This window comes from Callospermophilus lateralis, chromosome 13, assembly GCF_048772815.1.
Source record: "Callospermophilus lateralis isolate mCalLat2 chromosome 13, mCalLat2.hap1, whole genome shotgun sequence".
NCBI classification, from domain to species: Eukaryota; Metazoa; Chordata; class Mammalia; order Rodentia; family Sciuridae; genus Callospermophilus; species Callospermophilus lateralis.
Genome location: NC_135317.1, coordinates 108,928,223 through 108,949,772, shown reverse-complemented (window position 1 = coordinate 108,949,772; position 21,550 = coordinate 108,928,223). Strand labels below are relative to the sequence as shown.

General features: G+C 58.0%; 1 protein-coding gene across 1 annotated transcript in view; it reads right to left on the bottom strand.

Moving 5' to 3' along the window:
* Lmx1a (LIM homeobox transcription factor 1 alpha) overlaps positions 1-21,550 on the bottom strand; it is a 125,197-nt gene that overhangs the window by 10,241 nt on the left and 93,406 nt on the right. Inside the window, exons 4-5 of the mRNA XM_077105109.1 lie at positions 2,789-2,961; positions 28-105 (exon numbers count right to left, since the gene is read on the bottom strand). Of these exons, the coding sequence (XP_076961224.1) occupies positions 28-105; positions 2,789-2,961 (251 nt within the window). The remainder of the gene's footprint in view (positions 1-27; positions 106-2,788; positions 2,962-21,550) is intronic.

Sequence of the window (21,550 nt, the reverse complement as noted above, 5' to 3'; positions counted from 1 at the left end):
CGACACGGAGGAGGCAAGGAGCCTTACCTTAGCCCTCTGGTTCTGGAACCACACCTGCACCACACGGACGCTCAGCCCCGTCTCCGCGGCCAGAGTCTCCCTCACCTGGAAGAAGTGATGGTTATTCCTGTAGAACCCGCCGCAGTGCAGTGCCGGAAGGAGGCAGAGCACTTCCTGTGCAGCCCTGGGGAGGCCAACAGGCCGCGTCTGTGCAGAGCCCAGAGCCTGATTCATGCTCAGCCAAAGTCAGAGCCAGACAGGCTCCCTCCAGGTGGAAAGGAGTCCAGGCAAACAGACCCCAAAGGCCGGTGCTGAAGGCCTGTCCCCGGGCAGCATGACCAGAGGTGGGGCTCTCAGGACTGGCAGGATTGCAGGGCTCCAGTCTCCTCGGAGGATCAGTTCCTGGTGACTGAATGGACCGCTGGAGGGGAAGAAGTGGGTCTGCCCTTGGGGACTCTATCTGGCCACCGGCCTCTTGCTCCAGCCCTCTCCATTCCCCGGCTGCCAGGAGGTCCTGGCCTCCTCGCCACACTCCCACCACGACGCGCTGCCTCACAGCAGTGGAGCCGGGGGACCCTGGACGAGGCAAAATAAGCCGCCCCTCCTTTAACTGTCAGGTCGGGGACCTGGTCGCAGTGATGAACGCTGGCCGACCCCAGCCACTCGGGAACTCAGACCCACGCTCCCAGGAGAGCTGCAGGCATCCCCTGCCCTGGAGTCAGCCCTAGAAAGTGCCAGATGCTGCAGCTGCAGGCCACTGGGGGAGGAACGGGGTGAAGACCGCTTTCCCAGGGCTGTCCACCCTCCCTCCTCCCGCCTAAATCCATGGACCTTTGTCCCTCTAACTCAGAGACTTTGGGGGTTCTGCACTGTTACCCTCAGGGAGCCCTTCCCAAAAAGAGACAAAAAATAGGGGCCACCTGGAACCCAGCAGGTGGACACATGCACTGGGGCCAGGTAGGGACGAGGATGAGGGGTCCAGATAATAGAGATGTGTTTAAACATCTGTCGGCCATCCAGGCTCACAGTGAGGCTGGCAAGAGGGCGGGAGAGGAGCGGCCGATAAAGCAGATTGGCAGAGAGGCCAGAGAGACATGGCCCCTCCCTGGGAGTCTCCAGAGAAGATGGGATTGGAAAGCGCCCTGAACAAACACGCAGAGAGCGAGCCCCGGCCTGGGAAGTGCTCACCCTAATCATGCCACTGGGCTGAGCTTACATGAGGAGGATCAGGCCGGACTTTCAAGGTCCATCCACCCTCCCGCTAAGCAGGGCCCCTGCACCTGCTGAAACTCTATCCATTCTCAGAGGCCCAGCTCGGAAGCCACCTGTTCCCAGGCCTCGCCTGATTCCAGAGTGGACGCCCCTCCCGTGGCCCAAGGCTCCTTTGTCCTCCAGCTCACACCCTGGGGCTACAGTCCTGGTGGACGCCACTCCTCGCTGTTGGTCTGAAAGGTGCCCAGGAACAAGCCTCCAGCACATGGCCTCACGGAGGCTGGGAAGCCCTCAGGGGAGGTACAACCTGTCCTGACCAAGCCGCCTCGGGAAGCCGCTTCCTACCAGGGCCCCGCGGAGTGCACCTCTGTGAGGGCAGGGAAGGAAGGGCACCTGGTGACAGAGGGCACTGTGTTCCACCAGTTGTCACCCTCAACCCCTGCCCTGTGGGGGTGCTAAGCCCCAGCCTCGATTGACCTGTGAATCAGGGTGACATCCAGCAAGAGGACTTCCCTGGCTCTCTCTCTGCCCTGGCCTCTTGCCTTCGGCCACCTCCATGAGAACACGTCCCAGGAGGGCACTGCTTCTTCAGCCTAGACCCCCAAGAGCAGGTGGAGCAGCCCACACCTGGACCCTGTGGGGCCACAGCCCCCAGCCCAGAACAGGAAATGTCTGCTGGGGTGACTCAGACTTCGGGCTACCTCCTCGCTACAGCAAAGGCTGAGGAATTCCCATAGGAAGGAGAAAAAGAAATGCTAACCTCTTAAAAACGGTATTTCCTTTACAAATTTCAGAAAGAACGATCACTTCCCTTTTACTGTGTAAAAGACAGTGCCCAGTACATGGCAGGCAGCTGGACAGCCATGAACGCTCAGTGACGGCCACAGTCATTGTGGCAGAGCCAGGTCACTGTCCCAGCACCCACCTCCTCCATCCCACAGTGAAGTCCTGAGCACAGCAGGGCGCGGGGTCACAGGTGGGCTCAGCCCCAGCCTGTCCTGCAGGACTGAGCTTCGCCCTCTCACACACAGCCCCCTCCCCTCCCTGGTGGTGGGAAACAGGGTGACAGCTGGACAGCCCTTGGGCCCCGTGTGATGGACAGCACAGCTGCGTCAGCCTCGGCCTGCTCTCCTTTGGACTGTGGTGTAGGGAGAACACACCCCTCTCTCACTAAGGCCCGAGTTTCTTTATACCAGGTTCTCTGCAGCCCCCTGGTCATGGCCCCTACAGGCATGGAGGGGGCTTTCAAAGCCAGGGTCCATCTCCACCAAAGGAAAGCCTGTAGCTCGAAGGGGTCCCAGCACACAGCAAGGAACAACCAGGCCACCGCATCCCACATTCTTTGTCACAGCGTCTTAGTCCACAACAAAACGAATGCTTCTGTGTGTGGATCGGCACCACACTCGGAGGCCCGGGGATCCCTGCCACAGCCCAGGGTCCCCAGCAGAGCTCAAGCCCTCCTGCACAGACTGACCCCTCTTCCCCACCACTGGGACCCCGTGTGCCAACCTCCAGAGGAGCCTGGGCACCCAGAGAAGCAGTGCTGTCCCCTGCCCTCCCTTCTGCCCTCCGGTACCTTCCTGCAGGGCTTGGAGGACACTTCGAACGAGGCCTTGAATGCTCTCCTTTGCTGGGTGGTCAGGATGGTTCTGGGGCGTTTGGGGCGCTTGTGGTCCTTGCCGTCCTCAGAGGCTCCCTTCCCCGCCCCCGGAGCAGACTTGCAAAGGCTCTCCTCCTCGTCGCTTTTGCCTGAAAGAAGGAGAAGACGCTGCAGGGAGTTCCCAGAGGTTCCTGCAGCGGGGTGCACACCCCGTCAGGACAACCCGTGCACGCAACAGCCCGCGGCAAGGACCCCAAAGCTCCCAGGAAGAGCTAAGGAGAGCGCTTCGAATCCAGGGCAGGAACCAGGAGGTCCAGACTACACCTGGTCGTCACCACAGTGCTCCGCCCTGGCTGGTCCAGCGTGCTGCCTCCTCGGCAGGGAGCCTGCTCATTGGCCTCCCGAGCGTGAGGTGAGCGGCTGCTGCTCGGCCTGCAGGTCAGCAGTCAGTGCTTGTCATCAGAGGACCTCCCAGGCCTCAGCTCAGCACTAGTGCACCGGGCCTCCCAGACACCGTGAAGAACTCTGTTCCCAAGGCCACCGAGGACCAGCACTGGACTGATTACCTGCAGGCTGAGACCATCAGAACTGCTGTCCATAGAATCAATGACCCTTCGCAGAGTGACTGCAGACCATGTGAACTGCTTCCACTCCGTAAGCAGCAGGAGGACAGGGGTGACTTTTAAAGGGATCAAGGCCTAGTACCCAGGCTACCTCTTGGGAAGCTGCGCCCAGGCTCTGCAGAGCCCGTGTGAGGAAGACTTCCTGTTCAGGGGCAGTAAGGGCCACAGGTGCTTGTGTCCAACTCATCCTAAGGATGGCCTCCCTCGTCTCTGGGCCCCCCAGATCTCCCGGGTCCTCTTGGCTCTCGGGAAGACCTCTGCCCTGGGTTTGCTCTGCGCCAGTCCCTCTGGCCCTTCAAGGAAGCCACGTGAGCCCGGTCCCTGACCTCTCCAGCTGCCACCCGAGCAGCTCCTATCACCTGGCCATCTCTGAGCTCCCGTTTTGGCTCCACCAGGGCCTTCTTATCTGTCCTCCTGCAAACATGTAAACCGCAGCTTGGGCATGAAGGACACTCGGCCGTGAGTCCCCTGGGCTGAAGGGGCACCTAATGCAGGCACAGCCCGATGCAGTTGTCACTCCCCGCCGCTTCCTCGCGTGCAATAATGCCCACCCAGTGGGTGTCCACGGAGTCCTGTGTGCAAGCAGCGGGGTCCTGCCATACAGGTGGTGCTTAATAGGTGTTGTCTTTTTCCTGGGCCTCCCTTCCTCAAGAATACAAATAAGAGACACTGAAAGGTCGAAAAGGGTCCCAGCCAGGGTCCTCCTGGCTAGGAGGCTCCTCGGGCACCGTCTCCTCTGTGTGCCTTCCTGGGCACAATGCAGCTGGACTCAGTCACGCTGGGTGAGGGGCTTCAGGTCCTCCTGGAAGGGGGAGACTCCTGGAGGACGAGAGGTTCACCCTGCAGACCTGGTCAGTCCACTGCTCAGACCCACCCCCCACCCGTCCCTATGTCCAGGGAGGCCCCCTGGCCCCAGAGAACCTCCAGTGGCATTTCTGAGGAAACAGGCTGACATCCCACCCAAGTGTCCTGTGGAGCTCCTGCCAGGGTCACACAGCTCAAGGATGAGTCTGCAGGGCTGTGAACACTTTTCCAAGATCTAGTTTTCTCATCAGGAAGAGTAACTGTGGCCTAGCATGGTGCACTCGCCGGTACTCCCAGCCCGTCAGGAGGCTGAGGCAGGAGGATCACAGGTTTGAAGCCAGCCTCAGCAACTTAGTGAGGCTCTAAGCAACTTAGCAAGACCCTGTCTCAAAACAAACAAAAAACAATAAAAAGGGATGTGGATGTTGCTCAGTGGTTAAGCACCCCGAGTTAAATTCCTGTTAGAAAGAAAGAGAGAGACAGAGAGCGAGAGAGACAGAGAGAGACAGAGAGTGAGAGAGACAGAGAGAGAGAAGAATTGTAACTGTTGTTGAAATTAAATGAGGGCTGCATGGGAAGGCTTGGGCTTCCTGGAACATGAGAATCGCCATGACTACTTCAACACAAAGGACCTGTCCTCAGCCCTGGATGCCTGTTTCCAGGTGCCAGTAGCCTCGTGTCCAGGGGAGGGCTGAGCTCTGGTTCTGGACTCTGGCATTTCTCCCTCTGCAGAACTGACCCCAGCCCACAGCGAGTGGGCTTTGTGCAGTGTCCCTGATGGGCACACCACAGCTTACCCACTGAGACCCCTCCCCTGGGTGCTGGCTGAGAAGGAGGGTGAGTTCTGAAGTTGGTCCAGGGACAGGATGGCTGCGGTCCTCTGGGGCTCTCCGTCACTGTGCTCACCTAGGGCACATGCCTATTTCCAGAGAGCTCTCGTCCAGGAACCGACAGGGAAGGGGCAAAAGAAGGGCCGCCAAGGTCAGCCTGGAAGACGTCAAGGGCCCAGCAAGGTGGTGCCCGGCCCCTCTCCACACCTCGTAGGGGACAGGAAGCTGGCTGTGTCCAGAGGGAGGAGGCAGAGGGGGAAGAGAGGAGGAGAGGGGCCGACCCCTCTGCCCTTCGGCATCTCACCCCTTCTTTCCTCAGCAGCCCCAGAGGGGGGTCTCCAGACTCTCCATAGCACACCAGAGAGTGAGTCTCACTTGCCCTACACAGAGGGCAGCCTCAGGCTGCTTGAAGGCTGGGCTCCGTTCACTGTGCGAAAGTGAGGGCCACACAGATGGACGGGGCTGCCCAGTAGAAGAGAAAGGGAGCCTTTGCCAGGAGTCACCTGTGGCAGGCAGGACCTGGCACCAGGCCAGATGTGGCTGGCATGCTGTGGTTTGCTGACCCTTGCCCTGGACCCCTCCCCTGGGCTGACCCTCAGAGTCCTCCTGGCACCGTCTGAGGTGGGCCCCCAGTCAACAGCACACATTCACGTGGCAGGACATGCCTCTGCCCGCCCCACACCAAGGGACTCTCGGGTGTCCCGGCAGGTCTGGGTGAGAGACTCTGAGGACGGAGGGGTGGAGGGGCACGTGGCACCTCCCACATGCAGGCAGATGCCACACCTAGCTGCCAACAGGAGCTGGCCGTCGCTGACCCTCACCAGCTTCAGCCACCGTGTGTAAACATTAGGGGCATGTGACATCCTCCACTCTGCTAGATAAGCTAATGCCCATGTCCCAGGTCTGAGTGCCCTGCTCTTTCAGCAGTGCAGACCTGCTGGACTCGGGTTCCCATTTCTCCTCGGAGAACAGGTAGGACCTGGACTGCAGGCTTTGAACTTGTCAAACAGAAAGGGAAGCTCTCACGAGCCGGTGGGAGTGCTGTGAGCGGAAGATGAAGGAAACGTTCAAACAGCAGAGGAGCGGCTGCCAGAGACTCCCACACCCTGATGCGGGCTGGGGCCGGGCCTCATGATTTAAGCCGACACCCCTCAGTGGAGATGAAAGGAACACCACTCGCGCTCTCCCACAACAAATGTCAGCATCCCCGGAGGCCGTTTAGACAGCCCCAGCATAAATCTGACTCCTAGAGGGGAGGCCAGAGAGCTAGTCTCCACGCACAGCCCACCAGAGTGAAGTGAACTGGCTTGGCACCAAGTCCAGACATGCTTCTCGGGGCCTTTCCTGTAAAAAGAGTGTCTGGAACGGCTCAGGCTGCCACTCCCCCGCTGCTGTGCCTCCCACCTGCCTCGGACCCAAGCAATCGCAGATGAAAGCCCCGCGTGGTTTATGGCTGGGAGACGGAGGTGCACTACCTGTGGGGCCTTGCAGATTCATCTCAGGTTATTGGAAAAATCCCAGCAGCCCATAAACAAGAGATGTCCGAGGGTGAGGGAGGGAAGCAGAGACCCTCAAGCCAGGGAGGGCAGAGGCAGGAACAGCCGGCCACAGATGCAGTGAGCCTCATAAACGTCGGGCAGGCGGGGAATGGAGGAAAGGTCTGGGGTTCTCTCTGGGTGGAGGGAAGGGGAAGAACAGGGAGGAATGTATGAAGACAGGAGGTGTAGGAGCTCTTCCAGCCGCGGCCCTGCAGTGTGAGGCTAGAACTCCATTCTTCCCTGAGTAATTGTGTCACCTCTGGACGTGAGGAACTCAAAGCAGCACTAAGAATCCAACAGGCCACAGTGCAGCAAGTTCAGAGAAGCAAGACCCAGGCAGCTGGCGCCTTGCACACAGGTCTCCAAGGAGGCCCCCACCTGCCAGCAAGAGCTCCCAGAGTACTCCACCAGGAACCTTGCACTTGGTCACTCCTCGATGAGCCCCACAGAGGCTCGTGGGCAACACTCTGCACAAGGACACCCCTGGGACAACTCTCCTCCCTGCCAATCAATCAGAGGACAAAGACCCAGCAGCACCTGCTGAGGGGAAGGCCACCAGGGCAGGTGTGACCTGTGACAAGCAGACCTGACCTGGGAAGGAGACGCCCCAGGGAGACTCCTCGCAACCCACTGCACGCAAGGCCGAGTGCTCTGAGTGCAGGGGCAAGTGGAAGAGTCCATGCTCCTAAGGAACGGAAGCTGACCTGGGGAGGTGGCCTGCAGGGTGAAGGGAACCCACAGCGTGCGGCGAGCTCCTCGGGCATGGCAAGGACAGAAACCCGCCGTTAGAAAAGAGAAGCATCAAATCACCAGAGAAGTTAGAGAAGGGAAGGGGCCCGGGTCAGGGAGCAGGTGTCCGGAGAGGGGCTCAGCCGGCCAGGAGAGACTCAGGAGAATGAGTGGGGAATGAGTGGGCATGCCACTGGGGGGAGGTTGGGTGCCACCTGAGCTTTCTGGAGGGGTTGGTGCTGGGGAGCGGATGTCACCAGGAGGATGGACATGGGTGCTGGGGAGGGGCTCTGGGGCTGCCTCTGCACAGGAAAGCGAGAACCCATGACACAGGGCATGGTGTGCCAGGGACACGGGCCTCAGCCTCTGAACTGCCTTGCTCATGCTCACACCTGGGTGGCGATGTCAGTCTCAGGCCTACTTTGTACCTGGGCTGAGGGAATCTCTTGGGTCCCAGCACTAGACTTGGACCCTGAAAGATAAGCTAATGCCCATGTCCCAAACACCAGCTCTGCACCCAACACCAGCTCTGCACCCAACACCAGCTCTGCACCCAACACCAGCTCTGCACCCAAACACCAGCTCTGCGCCCCAAACACCAGCTCTGCACCCAAACACCAGCTCTGCACCCAACACCAGCTCTGCACCCAAACACCAGCTCTGCACCCAACACCAGCTCTGCACCCAAACACCAGCTCTGCACCCAACAACAGCTCTGCACCCAACACCAGCTCTGCACCCAACCAGCTCTGCACCCAAACACCAGCTCTGCACCCAAACACCACCTCTGCACCCAAACACCAGCTCTGCACCCAACACCAGCTCTGCACCCAAACACCAGCTCTGCACCCAACACCAGCTCTGCACCCAACCAGCTCTGCACCCAACCAGCTCTGCACCCAAACACCAGCTCTGCACCCAAACACCAGCTCTGCACCCAACCAGCTCTGCACCCCAAACACCAGCTCTGCACCCAAACACCAGCTCTGCACCCCAACACCAGCTCTGTGCTCCAAACACCAGCTCTGCACCCAAACACCAGCTCTGCACCCAACACCAGCTCTGCACCCAACCAGCTCTGCACCCCAAACACCAGCTCTGTGCTCCAAACACCAGCTCTGTGCTCCAAACACCAGCTCTGCACCCCAACACCAGCTCTGTGCTCCAAACACCAGCTCTGCACCCAAACACCAGCTCTGCACCCAACACCAGCTCTGCACCCAACCAGCTCTGCACCCCAAACACCAGCTCTGTGCTCCAAACACCAGCTCTGTGCCCCAAACACCAGCTCTGCACCCAAACACCAGCTCTGTGCCCCAAACACAAGCTCTGCACCCAAACACCAGCTCTGCACCCAACCAGCTCTGCACCCCAAACACCAGCTCTGCACCCAAACACCAGCTCTGCACCCCAACACCAGCTCTGTGCTCCAAATACCAGCTCTGCACCCAAACACCAGCTCTGCACCCAACACCAGCTCTGCACCCAACCAGCTCTGCACCCCAAACACCAGCTCTGTGCTCCAAACACCAGCTCTGCACCCAAACACCAGCTCTGCACCCAACCAGCTCTGCACCCCAAACACCAGCTCTGCACCCAAACACCAGCTCTGCACCCCAACACCAGCTCTGTGCTCCAAACACCAGCTCTGCACCCAAACACCAGCTCTGCACCCAACCAGCTCTGCACCCCAAACACCAGCTCTGTGCTCCAAACACCAGCTCTGCACCCAAACACCAGCTCTGTGCCCCAAACACCAGCTCTGCACCCAAACACCAGCTCTGTGCCCCAAACACCAGCTCTGCACCCAACCAGCTCTGCACCCCAACACCAGCTCTGCACCCAACCAGCTCTGCACCCCAACACCAGCTCTGTGCTCCAAACACCAGCTCTGCACCCAAACACCACCTCTGCACCCAAACACCACCTCTGCACCCAACACCAGCTCTTGCCAGGTGAGAGAGGACAGGTCTGGTCCCATCTGCACTGCAGCATGGCACGGACAGTCTTACTGCTGTCCTCCTAAGGGGTAAACACAGCCTCAGAGAGGCTCAGGAACCTGCACAACATACACAGGCCTCTGTGGCCGGTCGCTCTCACACAGGGCTGACCAGTCCAACCACCCCAGAGACACCCTCATGCACAGCAAGGAAGCCAGCTTATCAACCAGCACCTCAGTTACAGCAAATGACCATCCCCACTGTGAGTTCTGGCCCAGGTGGGGGGAGACCGAATGCCCCTTCTCCCACGAACACTGGACGGCTGTTCTTCATGTCAGAAGAGCACATGCAACCATGGACAGGAGCTCTGACAGCAAAATCAGGAATAGGTTCTTTTCGTAAGTTTGCTGCTGAGCTGAGCACTCTTGTCTAAAACTCTCACATCCTGAGGCCCAGTCTCTCCTTCTGCAAGACGGCCTAACAGTTCCTCAGGCTTGGCCGCCAGCTGAATGTGGCGTCTGCATCCCCAAGGCCCACCAGCTGTACCCCGGCTCCAGGAGGCAGGAGCCTTCTCCTGCACATGAGTAAACTGAGGCCGGGTAAGGGAAAGGGGTCTCCTGCCCAAGGGCACAGGGCTGGGACACTCCTCCTCCCCCCTCCTCCCCCCTGCCTGTCTGCCCGGCCTCCCGGTGACTGTGAAGCTCCAAGGACACCTGGCCCTGCAGAATGCCCTGTGACCATTATTAAAGAGTGAGGAAAGAAAGGGCTGGAGGGAGGCTTCCTGGAAGTCCACCTGAGCTCCTGCTGGAGAAGGGACAGACCTCTCTAAGTCCCCGTTACCACAGCCCCGCCCTGCAGTTCCCTGCCTCCCACTGTCCTGCCCTCTACTGCAGCCCCAGAGGGCAGGCTCAGGAAGACCTGCTGGCCGCCGCTCACCAGCAGAGCACACAGGAGCTGCGCTGCACTGCTGAGCGGGCCACAGGTGAGGTGTTTTAAGAAAGGCCCTTTGTTCAGAGAGGTCCTCGGCAGAGGGGGTTCCTGTGCCAGGCAGGGGAGGGGCTGGGCGGGTCAGAGCCAGGACATTCCCGGGTCACGTCTCCAGCCTGCACTCCTGAGCTCCGGCAGCCTGCCCGGCTGGGTGCGCCCTTCCTCGCCCTCGGCAGCTGGTGCTCCTGAAGGAGCCCTTGTGTTTGGAGGTCTGCTGGGAACCAGGACGCGGCACAGAAGGTGGCGTCCTGTTTTCTGCCCCAGTCTCAGGCCTTCTCACAGCTGAACAGTCACATCTGAGTGCCCGCGGCCCCACCCACCCCCACCCGCACCCTTCCCACATTTCCCCTTCCCCTCTGACAAGAACAGCCCACGCAGCCCAGGCTGGGAGGTGCAGGCGTGCAGCTCCGCCACACGCTGCAGACGCTGACAGTCACCACCACCAAGCCAAACGTGGACAAATACGAAATGCAAACCACTGCCCGCTCTGTTCTCACGTGGCCAGCCTCCGAGGCTGACCGGAAAGGGACGCGCGGGGCTCGCGGCTCAGTCCGACAAAAGCCACCTGGCAGCTGCCTGGTGGTCCACTAGGCAGGCTGTGTGTGCAGCCACAGGGCCTTGTGTTAGGGTTCTGGTAACGAAGTCTGAGTGTGCTTGCTCCAATTTAGGAAGTGACCAGTGCACTGACTACCACCTCTCTCTGGAGTGGTCCCCTGCATTAATCACTAGCCTTCAGGAGGATCAACCAAGAGGAAAACTACATTGTTTCTAGGAAGGTCTGCTAGACAAAAGGTTAATTATTCCTCCAAATTCAAAACGACCAAGACAGTGATCTCTGGGTGCTGGGCAGGTGGCTGAGTTGGCTGGTGAACCTCTCCTAGTCCTCCCTGGTCCATCTCTGTGGGCTTAACCACAGGGGAGCATGCCCATCTGACCATGCTGCTTGGACCCTGTGTGCCTTTGGCTGGGATGCCCTCTTCTGATCAGGCCCTCTGCTGGCTTGGAAAGTGAGAGAGGCCAACAGCCCTTCAGACTGCAGGGCACTCCACGCTGCTGGCCATGATGGGCCATCTGAAAAGATGAGGGGATTATTAGCCACCTCTGTTTGGGCTCAGCTGGGTGAAATCCATTTCACTGGAGCTACACTCTCAACATCTCCTTCACGTGATATTGATCCCAGACCGTCCATGGCTACGACAGCATCCATGTGGCTATGCTGCCCTAAGCAGGACAGCAGAGGGTCACGAAGAGAAAAGCCCGGCTGTGATAACTAGGGACAGAAGCCTGGAGAAGAACGGAAAGAGACAGACGGCAGGCCACGCTGTGGGGCAGCCGCAGGGGCACAGTCGGGTCCAGCAGGCGCGGACTGGAACACGTAGTCTCCAAGGACAGCTTCGTGCAGGTGGAGCCATGGCTCCACAGGGGGTGGAGGGAGCACTTCCCCAAGTCACCTACACCTGGGTATCGCTGCATGCAGCAAGCCCCACTGCAACCACGGGGAACACTTGTGGTTGTGCCCTGGCACTTGGGCACTGGGTGTCCCGAGATGGTCCTGATGAGCCATTGCTGAGAGCACCCCACTTCCCATCAGCCGTCAGCCTGAACTTGTGCCCCTGACCACTCCTCCTCTCCCCTCGCTGCCTTTACCTGTAAGGCATGGAGCTTATTTGGTAAGGAGGGGTTGGAGGGGTCCTGGAGGCCCGGGACGCATTCTCCAGCCCAGCAGCCCTGCCAGGCACCCGTGGGCGTGGTGACACAGACAGCTGGCCGCCGGGGCCTGGCTCAGCAGGTTTGGGACGGGGTCTGTGGCTTTCCAGTCTCACAGTCCCTGCTGGGGCACTGAGGGCTGGCCCACGGCCACACTGGGAGAATCCCTGACCTCAAGCGCGCCTCCCGCTGCCTTCCCGGGGCCCTGCACGCACACACAGGAGGACAGGTGAGGGAGAAGGACAGACTGGGCCTTCACACCTTCCCACTGCTCCAGCCAAACCTCCGGACTCCTGCTCCTCTCATGAGTAGGGAGGAATATCAACTGCGTTCAAAAATCTTCTTTTCTGCTTTGAAATCAATGGCGTGATTCAGGAAAAGGTCAGGGTGACAGGGTGACCCGGGGTTGGCACGGACAGAGCTGGCCTGGAGGCATGTTGTGCCCAGCACTGCCAAGCCCAGGGGTGGGCTCTCCCTCCACTCTGGCCACACAATGGCCACTGAACCGAGAGCGGCGCCTGCCTGGTTGACAAGGGAGCAGGAGTGTCTCTCCTTCCCCTCAGGGTCCTCCCTCCACTCTTCATCATCGCCTCCGCCAGGGTGGGCAGATGCTGAGCAGCCTTCTGTCTGCAGGGCCCCGAGACGGCAAGGCCACGCAGCTCCCCAGGCCCCCAGCCACGGCCACACCACCACCAGGCCCCGAGACGGCAAGGCCACGCAGCTCCTCCAGCCACGGCCACCACCACGCAGGCCCAGAGACGGCAAGGCCACGCAGCTCCCCCAGGCCCCCAGCCACGGCCACCATCACGCAGGCCTGTGTGGTGCAGCAGCCCAGGTCAAGTTTAAGCGAGTGCTCCCTCACCATCAGTGGCTGCATCTCTGCTGATGCCATTCATAGATGCATCAATAGAGTATCAGGGAGTTTGACAAAGAAGAAGTCGCTTGACACTGTGACACTGTGCAGGAGGCTAGGAGCTGTGACATCTGCAGCTGCACAACCCTCCCACAGGTTTCAAGTCAATGCAGCCTCTCTTCACATCACGCACCCTGCTCTAAAACGGTGTGCACCTGAAGTTGTGCAGAGACCATCCTGTCGAGTTGGATTCTCTTCTCTCCGTTGGGCCTGGGGACATGGCTCAGTTGTTAGAGTGCTTGCCTTCATACACAAGGCCCTGGGTTCCATCCCCAGCACCCAGAAAAGAGAGGAGAAAAAGAGAGAGATCCTCATTTTATAGAAGGTATAAACAAACATTTTTCAATACACAGAGGGTCTCGTACGGCCACTATTCGTATATTCACCTAAAAATGCCGGTTTTCAAAGTGCTTAACATCCATCTGTGGGCAGGACAGGGTCCCTGCCTCGGTCGCCGCAGGCCAGGTGAGCTTCTATCAGGGGCAAGTGCAGGGATGCAGAGCAGGGCAAGAGCGTTCCAGCACCGAGTGGAGCACGCACTGCGGAGGAGGGAGCAGAGCTGACCACAAGGGCCGGGGGCAGCCAGGGGCTGAAGGAGCAGTTAAGTGGTTGGGCGACCAAGAGCCCCAGACCCCATGATGATTCTTGGGAACAAATTCCTGTTTCTGCAACTCTTGGTGTCCTGTGCAGGGCCACCATAAGGATTCAGACCATGACCATTCCCAGTCTCAACAGCAGCACCACAAAGTGACACCACACTTATTAATGTGAGGAAAACCCACAAGTTCTTTTCATCTTTATAAAAAGGGAGGAAGGAAGAAGGGGGTCTTTGGTCACCAGTGGGGAAAAGTCCCACAAGCAGATGATTTGGGTGCCATGAAGGGACCCTTGGGTGGCAGCTGCAGAAACCTGACCCATGTGTTGGAGCCACGGCGAGGCTGACAGCCCATGGCAGAAGAGACTCTCAAGAGCAGCTCCTCCGCCTTCGGCTAAGACGCCCCAGAGAGTCGGAGAGGGAACTAAGAACTTCTAGAATCTAAGTCAGACGTAGACAGGGACACGCAGGGTTGGAAACAGGGCAGAGAAGTGACTGTGGCAGAGAAGTCGGTGGTGACAGTGGCGTGCTACCTCACACAGCACCCGCACTCGGGGTAGGGGTGACGACCCTGCTGAGAAAGACACTGAAAGCCAGGAGAGAAGCCAGGCTGCGGCTGGAGGTGAGGTCCGGCCCTGCAGGCAGGGTCCCACGCAGCGTGGCATGTCCCTGGAGAGGAGGAGGCAGCTGCCAGGTCAGGATGGCCGCACCGGCATCTCAGCGTGGCGGAAGCCGGGAAGCGGAAGCCCAGCCATGCCTTGCCGCCCACTGTGGCTCCCCTCACATCCACTCTGGGCCCAGACACCTGTGCTCTGCTCAGGACACAGGAAGTCCCAGCCTGGCTGAGTTAACGCTGACTTCTAAATTCTCTCCGTCGGTGCCTCTGGTTTCTTTCCTGCCCACGTTACGGGTTTCCTAAGTCAAGTGCCGTTCTTTGATGCTCGGATTTATTCCTGTTTTCCCCACCTGCTCTGTCGCCTGGGCCAACCCCTGCACCCATGGGCTTCAGTCAACGGGCAGTTAGGAGACAGTCTGAGGACACAGAGAAGCAGGAGGAATCGCTGTCCCGCCCCAACCTGCCTCCGCCTGGTGGTGTCTTTGGCAGCTGCTGCCACCTCCTCCATCCAATTCACACCTGCTGGCTGGAGCAGGTGCAGCTTCCCCCAGGTGCTCTCCACCTGCTGTCCCTGCCCTTGGCCTGGGTGGAGGCAGCCTCCCTTTCCTGCTGAGGGACGGCTCACCGTGCTGCCTGGTCTGCAGCCCTCATCTCACCGGCCACACCCTCGGCTCTTGTCTTGCTGCGGACAGTGCATCTCCTCGATGGTTGTCCCCGGCTGACTCAGCACTTGAGACTGGCTAGGAAGTCCGCAGGTGTGGTGACTGTCCCTTCACTGGCCAGGCATCTTCCGACACTCCATGTCACTAGCCTCACTGAAATCAAGCCAGCTCAAGCCAGCTCCTACTCCCTCCGTCGTCCTCCTCAGAGCCAGGGTTGTAAGGCTGGTGCCAGAGACGGCGAGGTAGGGCACAAGCAGAATCGACCCCAGGACTCCAGTCCAGAAGTCACTGGACAGAGTCCCGAGGTGTGAGCAGTCAGCACCACGGCCAGATCCAGGACCAAGCTGGAGGCCAGAAAGACCTTCAAAGGGGGCTCATTCGAGAGGCTGGACAGAGAAAGTGGACAGCTTATCCTTCTGCCTGTAAGTTCCCTCTCCACTCTGTCTCCAAGATCTGCGCCTCTCTGGCACGTGCAGACCCCACAGCTAAACAGACAGGTCGGCCATGTCCTCACCACCTCCAGGGATCGTCAGGATGGAGACATCCACAACCCGTGCTGAAATGAGCTGTAGTTGGTGATTTTAAAATGTGTGACTATCTGTTAGATCGCCACAGAAAGAAAAAGGGTGCATGCTTTCTCACCACCCCAACTGTGCCACATCCCATTTTAGCTGCATCATCATGTCACTCTACAAAGTGGCCCAAAAGTGTCTTAGCAGATGAAATGCATAAGCTCTGCTCTAGGCACCTGAGTCCTCCTGAGCCAGTGAACAGCACCAACACCTGGAGTCCCCAGGCCCTGAGCCTGGGGAGCACACCACCACCAGGGGTCACAGGTGGCCCCGTGTTATCAGTCATGGCTGCTTCACGTGTGCGAAGCCTCTCGTGGCCATGCTCAGACGGAGTCAAGGGAGGCAGCACAGCGGGTGGGAGAAGCCGGCCGACACCCTCCACCTGCCCAGCAAGGACGAGGTGGCCCGGGCAGGGTGCCCAACCTCAGTTTCCTCACTGTGAAATGGAGGTGATGCAGCGGTGTCTTAGAGGACTTCCACCTTGCCCAACCCTGTTCAAGACCTTTCTGAACCTGCCACCACGGCCTCTGACGTGACCCACTCGGTCAGGAATGCTCTGTCCCCGGGAGCACTGGCCAACGGAGGAGGCACCTTTTCCTAGTTGTCAGTGGGGGGCGGGGCACAGATGCAAAGGACAAACTGTCTCACCGAATGCCGACAGTTTTCCTATGAGAAACGCCAACTAAGACAGTCATGGGGCACTTGGGTCCCTTCAAGTTGAGGTGCTAAACCCCAAAACCCAAGGTGACCGTTCTAGGAGCTGGGTCCTTTTGGGTACCTGGCCCTGTGGCGGGGTCCTCATGACAGGGTCAGTGCCCTAGGAGAGGACCCCGAGAGCTCTGTGCCCCGGCCCTTGTGGGTACAGGAAGTCTGCAACCAGAAGAGAACCCTTGCCAGATGCTGACCCTCTGGCACCCCAACCATGTCTTCCGGGCACAGGAAGGACTGTTCCTGAGTTGGTGGATGGCATGTGTGACAGCAGCCACTGTGGACCCCTCAAAGGCAGTGATCTGTCTATACAGCTGCACCTGTAGAAGGAGGAGGAAGTCGGCAGGGTGAGCTTAGTGACGAACGCTTCCCCCAAGGTGGCTGTCTAAAAAGAATCCTTTGATGATGACTAATTATTTTTCTAATTTCTCCCTCATATTAACAGAGGATTCCAAATGATGGATCGTGCCTGATTGAGATTTCTAGTTAATTGGGTCCCCATGAACCGGGTCTGCCTGTGCTCACTGAAGAATTACAGTTATTGTTCTTATGTCTGATTGATTACTTCTTCCCTAGCAAAACTGGCCTAATGGGTGCTTTTACCTGTTCTGAAATCTCTGAACTCTAAAGCCTACAGTTTGAAGCTAGTCTCTGAGACAGTCTTCCACAAGTTACTCATGACGTTCTGGGACCTAATGACCACAGCCCTGTCCTTGCTGGAAGTCTCCCCACACAGATGACACATGCACATTGAGGGCACCACAGACTGAAGCTAGTGTGTCTCACGTACCCCAAAGCATCCCCACAGGGGTTCTCTCAACTCACTGACCACGGAAATCAACGGACACAGGGGAGCAGGGCTGTGAGGCCATCCTCCAAGGCCCAGGGAGTGGGGATGGCAGGAAGACAGCCCTGGGCGGGGTGCAGAGGGCCCCAGATGGGGTGTGGAGAGGCCACTTTGTCCCCATGCCCTGCCTTCCCACTGGGAGCTCCTGCACCTGGTTCAACCAGCTGGGGGTTCATCAATGAGGGTCGAGTTTCCCACTCTGCTTCAGCCTTGGAAGTGCATCAGACAATGCCGGTGCCTGGTTCCACCAGCCTCTCATGGGAAGCCAGGTCTCAGTGGCTGTCCCTAGAGAAGGCGCACAGCCCCCGAGAGAGATGGCAGAGGGAGTGGCGCAGGGGACACTCTGCTTGCTCCCAGGGAGGCTGCTGGCCTCACTGAGGTCTGCCTCCACGCGGCACACACCTCTGCAAAGGCCAGGGGCTCCAGGTTGTAGGAACCAAGGCCCCGACTGCACAGATCCAAAGACAGTCTCAGGAAAGTGCTAGGATCAATGTCACATCCTCTTTCCAGGCTCCACTTTGCAGAGACTGCATCTGGTGTCCTCTGTCCCTCCTTCAAAAGCCCCAACTCCCTCTGGTCACACCCCAGCTGTTAGATTAGGTAATGCCAGCTGTGGCTCTGTGTCACAGTCACGCATCCTGACATGTGAGAAGGGCACTTTGGTGAGTCGGAGGGTGGCCGCTTCTTGGGTCCCTGGCCCTCCTTTGCCAGTGCAGGAGGAGATGCTGAAGGCGCCAAGGAGTCCCTAATGCTCAAGTTTAAGGAGGCGCTCTTCGTGAGCACTGCTTAGAGTCAGGCACCACCATAAACACCCCTGTGCTGGGTCCACCCACCCACCCACCATGAGGGGAGGGAGCAGCGGATGCCACCAGGTCACCAGCCCCCCGTGGGAGAAGTGGAAGAGGAAACTGAGCCATTGACTACTCATGTCTTCACCAATTTCTCTCCTCTCTCAATCATTCAAACATGGACACACCAAACAGTTGCCAATTTATCCACAGACAATAGATTCTTATTTTCTGATTGCATCAAGTGTGTAGAGGTCTGTATGGACCATAGAAAAAGTATCTTTCGTTGATTTTATCTTCCCTGGGTGGCCAAGGATCTGGTCACAGAGGAGAGACTCGAGTGTTGACTGAATGAACAATAGTAGATGTGACACTAATCAGGAGGGGTGTGTGGAAACTGTGTGTGTGAGAGAGCACGTTTGTGTGTATGTGTGTGCATACACGTGTGCACCATTTACACTACATTTAGAGGCCAGAGGGACTTCAGAAACTGTTGTGTGCAAACCTTAGCTGGTGCCTAAATCCCCTCCCCTCCATCCACTCACCATGTGCTTGGGATAGAGCAAAAACTAGCCAGAGCCCCGGGTCGGTCAGTCCTGGGTGTGCAGGATGGGTGAGGCCCCAGGACGGCGGGATCACTGTAGGAAACAGGTGCTGTGAATCACTGGGCAGACACTGGGGCTTGCTCAGAACTGCCCAAGATGCCCAGGGTGGAGCAGGCCCACGGGTCTTTGAAGACAGTGGTCACTAAGAAACGCAGGTGCCCCTGCTCAGGCCTGGGCTACCCTTCTGTGACTGGTATCTGTGGCCTGGGGGGACTGCTCTGGTTCAGCACCTCTCCAACGTCACGAGGCAACGGGGGCACAGACTTGTGGCCCAGAGTGCCCAATGTGGTCAGCCCAGCATGAGAGTGAGAACTCGATTTCCCACTCGCTCCCAGGAGATGCTGGATGCTGGCCTTCTGGCCCCAGGAGGGACATTGAGGACCACTGCTGTGCTGAGATTTGTTGATGAATTACGTGCGCATGTGTGCGCGCGTGTGCATGTGTGTGTGTGTGTGAGAGAGAGCCACACAGACCCAGACAGCTGCAGCAGTGGAGACACTACTACAGAATTACCTGGTTTTAAACCCTTGGCTCTTCTGTGATTGCTGAGTCCATGTCTGACCTCCCCCTAGAGCCCCGGGTCCATGTGCTCAGCCGCCCAAAGGATGTCCGATACACCTCATTCACAAAACCAGACCTCTCCGCCTGCCTCTCCTGAATTCATTACCTAGGTCCTTGTTCTTTCCTGAACTTGCTGTCTCTTCTCAGGACATGGATGTTCATATAATTAGAAATCCCAACGCCATCCTCAAGGTCAACCTCTCTTCCTAGATTTTAATTCTGGAATTTAAGCTCCTGGTGGGAGGTGCTGGGCCTGTGCTGTTCATGACTATACGCCCACCACTCAGAATGATGCTGGCACATAGTGGGGAGCCGTCAAGTGTTGAGAGCACCAGCAAGTGTCAATTTCCCTGAAACCTCTAGCGTGTGCTTTGGCCCAAACCTTTGTCTGTCACTGGAACGCTGCAGTGGTCTCCTTATCCTCTCCCCATCTGCAATGTCACCCAACTCCAATCCACCCGCCCGCCTTCTCTTTCCAAAGATCAGACTGGTAGCTTTGCAACCCTGTTCATAAACTTCTGATGGTAATTCTCACCCCAGAATGTATTCACGTAAGATCCAGAAAAGCCCTTCCCATTTTGGCCTGTGTCTTCCCACTCACACGAGGACCTCAATCCCTCCGGGCCTCCAGTCTAGGCCTTCCAGCTCAGGACAGGCTGAGCTACCCCCTTCTTCCTCCCAACACGCCTGCCTTTCACCACCAGCAAGCACCCTCCAGTGTCCAGCCCCAGTCATCACGTCACATCCACTGGAACACACCCTCCACACAGTTCCTAACACACACCCCAAGGACAAGCACCGCTGCCCTGCAAGACTGCACACACGACGACGTGGCTCTACTCTGACAATCTGCATGTTTTATTGTAATTATTTCCTTACAGGAGTTCCCTATTCACGGGGAAACCTGGAGTCTGGGACACAGAGGTGGCTTTCTTGGCTCTGGAGGTGGCTAGTGTCTGACCCAGCCAGTGCTGGGCAGAGAGATGGGCCCTCGAAATGTGTGCTGAACCGGCCTCAGTTTAATTTAGTGAGCATCAGTCAGAGATCGAGGAATAAACAAACAGCCTCATTCTCTGAAGTCCTCACCTCCAAGGCCAAACTCAAAACTAAAGTAATTACTTGGGTAGATGACTCACGAAAGGAGGAGAAGCATTTGCATTTGAATGAGCTGGTGAGGATTTTCTGCTTATTGATGTTTCTGGAACTTTGCAGATAATGGCTTCAATTCTTTGATTCTTTCATGGTATAGAGAGTAGGCCAGAAAGTTAATCTATCCACCCCTCTCCCATCTGAAACCAGGCAACTTTCAACCAGTTCTGCTGAACAGAAAACATCAATAGAAACCAAGTTTTCAGAGTGTCATGATACAGAGGTTGAAGGGCCCATGATGCTCAGATTCAGCGCTCTCAAGAGCTCCTGAAAGCAGGGAGCCCTGTTGCTCTCCTAGTATTTAAATAACCTCACATCTGGCCTCCATTTATTCTCAAGATTGGGGCACCAAGAAGGGGGAGGGGCCACCAAGCAGAAAATGGTATTTGCATACAGCCTGCAGGAGACCTGGGGCTGAGGCCCACCAGGACCAGCTCAGGAGGCTGTGTGCCTCTCTCTGAGTGAGTCCCTCAGTGGGAGGCCTGCGCGAGGGAGGACACCTCCAGCTCGGAAACTAGACCACCTGACTTTTACTGCACAAGCACTCACGGGGGACGACATGCCCCCCATGGACACACATGAGGCCACACACACCACGTGGACACAGGGGAACACGCACACACACAGATCCCCAGCACCTGCCTCGCCCGGCGGATTTGCGGGCGCTGCTTTAATTAACTCCATGCAGCCCGACGCAGCGGCCTAATCCCGCGCTGACGTCACCTGGGAACGCAGAGGGGACCACGACGACCTCGCCGCGACCCGGCCGCGCCTCCGCCTGCGCGGGCTGCGCTCGGCGGGAATTAGGGAAAGAGAAATGTTAGTACACTTTTAATTGGAAACCGAGCTCTTCTTTCAGCGCGCTGTTTACTCAGGAGCCGGCACTGCAGCTCAGGGAGACTCTAATTGAAGTGACGGCTTTGGAGATTACGGGGAACATATGGCCCTACCGCCGGGCCCTTTATCTGCATTTTCTCATAAAACTGCCGTCCGTGTGTGTCTGCGCGGGCCCCTCGCTCCCGAGGCCTTTGAAGAGGAGCGGGATGCGCGGGCGGCGGGTGGCCAAGTCGCTGCGCCCTGCGCACCTGAGCGCCGCGCACCTGCGCACCAGCGCGCGGACCCTGCCTGCTGGACCGAAGGCTGTGCCTACCAGAAAGCAAGCAGGCGCGGGGGAAATTCCAGCCGCTAGGAGTCCGTGGCAGGAGGGGTTGCCAAGGTAACGGAGATCCTGCTGGCCCTTGCCTGGACAGAAGCCTCTCCAAGCCCAGGCAGGCGCACAAGGCGAGTGGGCACACAGGTGTCCTGGGCAGAATGACATTCCTTTCTCCCTGCCATCAAACAATCAAACATCTAGCCATACACCCTTGCAAGTTCCACCATCAATGGCCACCCTATGAGTGCCCCACAGCTGGCATGTTCTTACTCTGTCTGCTCACAGCAGACAAAATACAGAACACATAGTTAAATCTGAATTTTTGACCAACAACAATATTTATGTTGCAGTGAGCATACTTATTGGAAAACATCATTCATTGCTTATCCAACATTCAAATTATCTGCTCAT